This window comes from Arvicanthis niloticus, chromosome 9 (genome assembly GCF_011762505.2).
Source record: "Arvicanthis niloticus isolate mArvNil1 chromosome 9, mArvNil1.pat.X, whole genome shotgun sequence".
Classification (NCBI taxonomy): domain Eukaryota; kingdom Metazoa; phylum Chordata; class Mammalia; order Rodentia; family Muridae; genus Arvicanthis; species Arvicanthis niloticus.
Genome location: NC_047666.1, coordinates 29,601,199 through 29,608,906, shown reverse-complemented (window position 1 = coordinate 29,608,906; position 7,708 = coordinate 29,601,199). Strand labels below are relative to the sequence as shown.

Genomic DNA, 7,708 nt, shown 5'->3' with positions numbered 1-7,708 from the left:
TAGAAACTTAGGATCTGAGAATTATATAAAGAGAAAGAGGCATACTACAATATGTACCAACAGAGATATTAATCTTCATAGTAGGGAGGATTTAAATATACATAGATGTATAAAATATTGGGCGTTTGATCTTTAATTATAGGTTGAAAAACAGGAGATGGTGAAGAAGCACTGTCTCCATAGTTAACATTTGTTTAGATTGCTTTAATTGCTTTGAATTGCTTTAATTATCAAAATGTGTGTTGTTATTTGTTTGGTGGTTATATTAAAGTTTCTCTAGGAGAGAAGTCAAGCTATACCTTTAGTGATTTCTGGTTACTGGACCAAGAACATGCTATTTTAGGAGAGAGCCTCTTCATTTGTGGTGACAGGAAAGGAGAAAAGGCTTTGGACCCCTTTCAGAGTGATATAGATCAGACATGACAGAGGAAGACTCCCTAAAGATCTTGAAAAACTCAAGAAAATCAAAAAGAACAGATAACTTGATCTTCTGCTTCTTTGATATGGAAACAGCTCAGTAACTGGCTTAGATATAAAAATGTCTCTAGCCTAAACTTCAGCTAAAATGAGACAATAAATCTTATTGGTTATGGAATCCTTAATATTCTTTTTGCCCTCCTTCATATGGCATGAATGAAGATTTATTACAATTAGCTATTGATAAAGTTAACTCATGAAAAAGACAGTTGTCTTTCCGCTGCTCAAACAAGGAGCAAAATTTCATCCTTAACTGGTCTGTGCACCCTGCACAATCCATATGAATATCTTCAAGGTACTAAAATTTTGGTTGTAAGATTTATATATTACAGAATGTACAGCTTTGAAAAGAGCCATCCTCAGAGATGCTGAACTGACCTTCTTTTCCAGCCCCCTGCTTCCTGATGTTGTCCAGAGACTTGCTTCCAGAACAGATTCAGAAATTGCTATTGATTCCAGATGATGTCACCTTATCTAACCTTTCAGATGGATTCAGTCAGAAGTTCAGTCAAGCCCTGAGCCATCTAAGCATACAGAGACTGGATAACAGATGCTAAAGCTAGAATTCTGAAGTCTAACCAATTTTTCTAATTTTCCTTCCTCTGACCACCCCTTTAAAGAATTTCTCATTGCCCCAATTCAGCAGGAAGAAGCCATGAAGAATGATCAGCCCAATCCCTTGGATTTGAGTGTCTAGGCTATGGTTACTTTACCAATTATAGATAGGTTGTCATTTTAAGGGATAAAATAGTCATAAGTTTGAACTGGGAAGAAATAGGATGGATTATTAATTTTATTATTGAACAAATCATTGTGTAGCCATAATCTTACATTGGTAGAAATCGTTGTAATTCATTTAAAATTGAAGTTATAAATTCTTACATTGGTACAGAATTATATATTGATATATAATTAAGGTTTTCATTGGCTTTGTGCAGGCTAGGAACTGAGAGACATTGCTGTTGTCTCAGAAAACCTCAAATGTGAATCAATAGGAAACAAAATATTTCCATGACACATGGCAGGCTTTTTTAAAAGATTTATTTATTTTATGTATGTGAGTACAATGCTGCTGTCTTCAGACACAGCAGAAGAGACCATCAGATCTCATTACAGATGGTTATGAGCCACAATGTGGTTGCTGGGAATTGAACTAAGGACGTCTGGAAGAGCAAACAATGCTCTTAATCACTGAGCCATCTCTCCAGTCCAACACATGGCAGTTTTAATATGTAAGAAAGCTTATATACAGATGGGGCACATAACTTTTGGAACAGCAGAGAGAGAGGATGTGGCTTCTGGCTGCCTTGAGGTGGAGGCAATATTAAGTGGAATAAGGCTGAACTGAAGAACACCTACAAGTTCTCCTGAGAGTAGTGGAGCTGTCATTGTCTTAAGTTGGTGATCGAGGCTAGATTTGGGGTAAGGAATCTTCATGCTATTCTCCCTGTACAGTTCCCAACTGCTTCTTTCAGCCTTAAAATGAATAACATCAATAAACTGTCCCATAACAATAAGATAAGAAACACTATTCTGGAGCTGGCATTGGGATCTTAGGCAACAGCTTCCTTCTTCTTTTCTACATCCTCAAGTTCTTTCATGGGCAGAGGTCCAGACTCACTGACCTGCCCATTGGTCTCTTGTCTCTAATCCACCTGCTGATGCTGATAGTCTTGAGTTTAGTCACTACAGACATTTTTATGCCATGGAGGAGATGGGATGACACCACATGCAGGTTTGTTATATTCTTGTATAGGTTTTTTAGGACCCTCTCTCTTTGTGCCACCAGCCTGCTCAGTATCCTCCAGGCTGTCACCCTCAGTCCCAGAAGCTCCTGCCTAGCAAAGTTCAAGCATAAATCTCCACAGCACATGCTAGGTTGCCTTCTTTTCCTGAGTGTCTTTTATACATTCATTAGCAGTCCCCTTGTAACGTACATAACTGTGAAGCCTAATTTGACCTCACCTAGCTTTACATATCTCACAGCATCTTGCTCTCTGGCACCCATGAGTTACTCTGTCCATCACACGTTTTTTATACTGTTGATCTCCAAGGATGTCATCTTTGTAGGTCTCATGCTCCTCTCAAGTGGGTCCATGGTGACTTTCCTAGGTAGACATAGGAAGCAGTCCCAGTTTCTTTATAGCACCAGCCTTTCCCTCAAACCATCTGCAGAACAAAGAGCTATGAGGACCATTCTGTGCCTCATGAGCTTCTTCGTGCTGATGTACACCTTGGACAGTATCATCTCCCACATAAGAAGTATCGATGATGGTCAGATTTTGTATTGTGTCCACATTCTCACAACCCATGGTTATGCCACAGTCAGTCCTTTTTTGATTCTCAGTACTGAAAAACATAAAATTAGCATTTTCAGATCCATATTTGGAAGGATGGTAAGCATCATGTTACTTAGGGATGCATAAGTTCCTTTAAGATGAACCAATGTACTGGCATCAGAGTTATGCATTGTAGAGCAGTTTGTATGAGTTTCAGTGGAAAAACAGAGTTGTCTTTTTGCTGTTGCTAAACCTACTTGCTGTCAAATGTGTGATGGTATACACAAAAAAACCACATGCCAGATACATAAGTGTTTTGTACTTCCCACTGTATCGTTTGGAGAAATGTAAAACAACTATTTCTTGTCATAGCCTGGATCATCCACAGCAATTGATGACAACTTGTGGTACTCTTCATTTATTCAATTTTCTCAGTTACCTCTGTTTTGCCAAAGTATGTATATAAACATTTATTAATATAATTATCAAATAACCAGAAAATCTCATATCCTCCTCTCTCTCTCTCTCTCTCTCTCTCTCTCTCTCTCTCTCTCTCTCACACACACACACACACACAAACACAAACACACACACACACACACACACACACACAGAGAGAGAGAGAGAGAGAGAGAGAGAGACAGACACACAGACATACACACTCACATTACAGAAGAAGAGAGAAAAAATACAGAAAGACACACAGAAAGAAACAGAGAGGGAGATAGACAGACAGACAGACAAAAAATGGAGTCTATGGATAAAACAGTTCTAAGGATGGATAAACAAAGTGTAAGCCCCCTACACTAGACTGTAAATTAGCTTTAAAAGAGAATAGGCTTCTGCACACGGTACCACATGAATAAACATGAAGCTGCCATGCTGCCTGATGTGAGAGTCATGCAGAATGGGGTCTGTGGATGACTTGGAGCAGGAAGAGCTTAGAGGCTAAGACAGAAAGCTCATTCATGATTACAAGACTACCATGTGAGCTATAGCCAGAGATACGGTCTGAGATTCTGCTGAAATCAATCACTTTATCCATCCATCCATCCATCCATCCATCCATCTATTCTGGGGATTTCTAAATAGCCAATCTAGACTAATTAATGAGCTCTAGGCCAAAAAGATCCCATCTCAAAGGAGGTTAATTAACCATGTTTCAATGGATAATACCTGTTGTCATCTTCTAGCCTTCACATACATGTACACAGACAAATTATACTCCCCCCACACACAAATACACTAAAACAAAACAAAACAAAATTACACAGATACAAGTACCTGTTGACTCCAAGGAATACATATAACTGTCAAAGACTTGGATGGAGATAGGGCTCAGCCATTAAGAACACTTGCTGTGAGGATGCTACTTTGGCTCTCAGTATCCACATCAGGTGATTCTCAAATGTCTGTCACTCCAGCTCCAGTGAATCCATACACCTCTTCTGGCTACTATGATCACCTGCATTAATGTGGCATATTCCCACATAGACATACATGCATACCATACACATAAATAGAAATAAATGTCAACTGGTAAATATCCATTTATAAAGCAAAGAAAAATTAAAACTAGCTGGCATAGCTATTCTGGTATCTGATAAAATAGACTTCAAAATTAAAAGAGATAAATAAGGCCATTACATAGTAACATGGTGAATAAATTTTCAGGAAGACATAACAATTATAAACATATATGCAGTGAATGTTAGGGCTCCCAATTTCTAACATTAAAGGTAGATAGATCTTAAAATAACAACAATAGGTAGCTTCAATGTCTTCCCCTGTTTGGAAAGGGCATCCAAATGAAAATCAGTCAAGAAACTTCAGAGTTAAACTTCACCACAGATTAAGTAGATTTAATATAAGGGGGAATTCCACTCAAAAGATACAGAATAGAAGCACATTTCAGCAGCACAAGTACTTGGGGGCTGAACAATAATACCCTGAGTGAAGAGTAGACCATGGAAGACAATGTTGAGTAATTCTAAAGTCCTTAGAATCGATGAAAATGAAGCACAACTTACCAGAACATCTGAAGTACAGCAAAAGTATCTCTAAAAAGAGAGTTTATGGCTTTGAGTACTTAAACAAGCAGAGAGTTCATAAATAAATAACACAATGACAAACACATGGTCTCAGAACAAGAAGAATAAACCAACACCAAACATTAGATGGTAGGATATATTGAAGACAAGGGAACGATTTAATGAAATGAAGACTAAAAGAACAATACATAAGGTTAATCCAGAGTTAGGTTTTTGGGCAGGAGTAATGGCTCAGCAGTTAAGAGCACTGTCTTCTCTTGTAGAGGACCTGGGTTCGATTCTGAGCACCCAAATTAATGAAATCAGAACAGAAAAGGGAGACATAACAACAGAAACAGAGGAAATTTAAAAAAAATCATCAGATTTTACTACAAAGGCCAATACTCAACAAAATTGAAAAATCTGGATGAAATGGACAATTTTCTAGACAGGTACCAGGTACCAAAGTTAAACGAGGAGCAGATAAACCATCTAAACAGTTGCATAACTCCTAAAAAAAAAATAGAAACAGTCATTAAAAATATTTTCACCAAAAAATGTCCGGGGCCAGATGGTTTCAGTGCAGAATTCTTTCAGACATTCAAGGAAGACCTAATACCAATCCTCTTCAAGCTATTCCATTGAATAGAAACAGAAGGAACACTACCCAATTCATTCTATGAAGCTACCATTATGCTCATACCTAAACCACAGAAAGACCCAACAAAGAAAGAGAACTACAGACCAATCTCTCTTATGAATATTGATGCAAAAATACTCAATGAAATTCATGCAAACTGAATCCAAGAACACATCAAAACAATTATTCATGATGATCAAGTATGCTTTATCCCAGGAATGCAGGGATGGTTCAATATTCAGAAATCCATCAATGTAATCCACTAAATAAACAATCTCAAAAAAAAAAAAAAACAACACATGATCATTTCACTAGATGCTGAGAAAGCATTTGACAAAATTCAACATCCCTTTATGGTAAAAGTAGTGGAAAGATCAGGAACTCAAGGCCCATACCTAAACATAGTAAAAGCAATATACAGCAAGCCAGTAGCCAACATCAAACTAAATGGAGAGAAACTGGAAGCAATCCCACTAAGATCAGGGACTAGACAAGGCTGCCCACTCTCTCCCTATCTATTCAATATAGTACTGGAAGTCCTAGCCAGAACAATTAGACAACAAAAGGAAGTCAAAGGGATACAAATAGGAAAGGAAGTAGTCAAAATTTCACTATTTGCAGATGATATGATAGTATACTTAAGTGACAATAAAACTTCCACCAGAGAACTTGTAAACCTGATAAACAACTTCAGCAAAGTGGCTGGAAGGAAAATCAACTCAAACAAATCAGTAGCTTTCCTCTACTCAAAAGATAAACAGGCTGAAATAGAAATTAGGGAAATGAAACACTACACAATAGCCACAAATAATATAAAATATCTTGGAGTAAATTTAACCAAGCAAGTGAAAGATCTGCATGACCAGAATTTTAAGTCTCTGAAGAAAGAAATTGAAGAAGATTTCAGAAGATGGAAGGATCTCTCATGCTCCTGGATTGGCAGGATTAATTTAGTAAAAATGGCCATCTTGCCAAAAGCAATCTACAGATTCAATGCAATACCTATTAAAATTCCAAATGAATTCTTAATAAAGATAGACCGAGCAATTTGCAAATTCATTTGGAATAACAAAAAACCCAGGATAGCGAGAACCATTCTCAACAATAAAAGAATTTCTGGGGGAATCACCACTCCTGACCTCAAACTGTACTACAGAGCAGTAGTGATAAAAACGGCATGGTATTGGTACAGCTACATGCAGGAAGATCAGTGGAATAAAATTGAAGATCCAGAAATGAACCCACATACCTATGGTCACTTGATCTTTGACAAAGGAGCTAAAACCATCCAGTGGAAAAAGGACAGCATTTTCAACAAATGGTGCTGGATCAATTGGAGGTCAGGATGTAGAAGAATGCAAATTAATCCATTCTTATCCCCTTGTACAAAGCTCAACTCCAAGTGGATAAAAGATCTACACATAAAACCAGATACACTAAAACTAATAGAAGAGAAGGTGGGGAAGACCCTCGAATACTTAGGCACAGGGGAAAAGTTCCTAAACAGAACACCAATGGCTTATGCTCTAAGATCAAGAATTGACAAATGGGGCCTCATAAAACTGCAAAGCTTCTGTAAGGCAAAAGACACTATCAATAAGAGAAGACAGCAACCAACATATTTGGAAAAGATTATTACCAATCCTAGATCCAATAGAGGACTAATATCCAATATATACAAAGAACTCAAGAAAATAGACTGCAGACAACCAAATAACCCTATTAAAAATGAGGTACAGAGCTAAACAAAGAATTCTCAACTGAGGAAATTCGAATGGCCCAGAAACACCTTAAGAAATGCTCAGCATCCTTAGTCATGAGAGAAATGCAAATCAAAACAATCCTGTGATACTACCACACACCAGTCAGAATGGCTAAGATCAAAAGTTTAAGTGATGGTAGATGCTGGTGAGGATGTGGAGAAAGAGGAACAGTCCTCCATTGTTGGTGGGAATGAAAACTGGTACAACCACTCTGGAAATCAGTCTGGCAGTTATTCAGATAATTGGACATAGCACTACCTGAGGACCCAGATATACCACTCCTGGGCATATACCCAGAAGATGCTCCAACATATAACAAGGACATATGCTCCACTATGTTCATAGCAGCCTTATTTATACTAGCCAGAAGCTGGAAAGACCTCAGATGTCCTTCAACAGAGGAATGGATCCAAAAAAAATGTGGTACATTTACACAATGGAATACTATGCAGCTATTAAAAATAATGAATTCAAGAAATTCTTCAGTAAATGAATGGAATTAGAAAATATCATCCTGAG

The 7,708-nt window shown here is 37.6% G+C and overlaps 1 protein-coding gene across 1 annotated transcript; it reads left to right on the top strand.

Annotated features, from left to right (window-relative positions):
- Positions 1-1,959: 1,959 nt before the first annotated feature.
- On the top strand, positions 1,960-2,903 carry LOC117714728 (vomeronasal type-1 receptor 54-like). Its single transcript, XM_034511323.1, is given in 2 exon segments — positions 1,960-2,002; positions 2,005-2,903. Coding segments are annotated over 2 exon segments (942 nt in total).
- Positions 2,904-7,708: the final 4,805 nt, after the last annotated feature.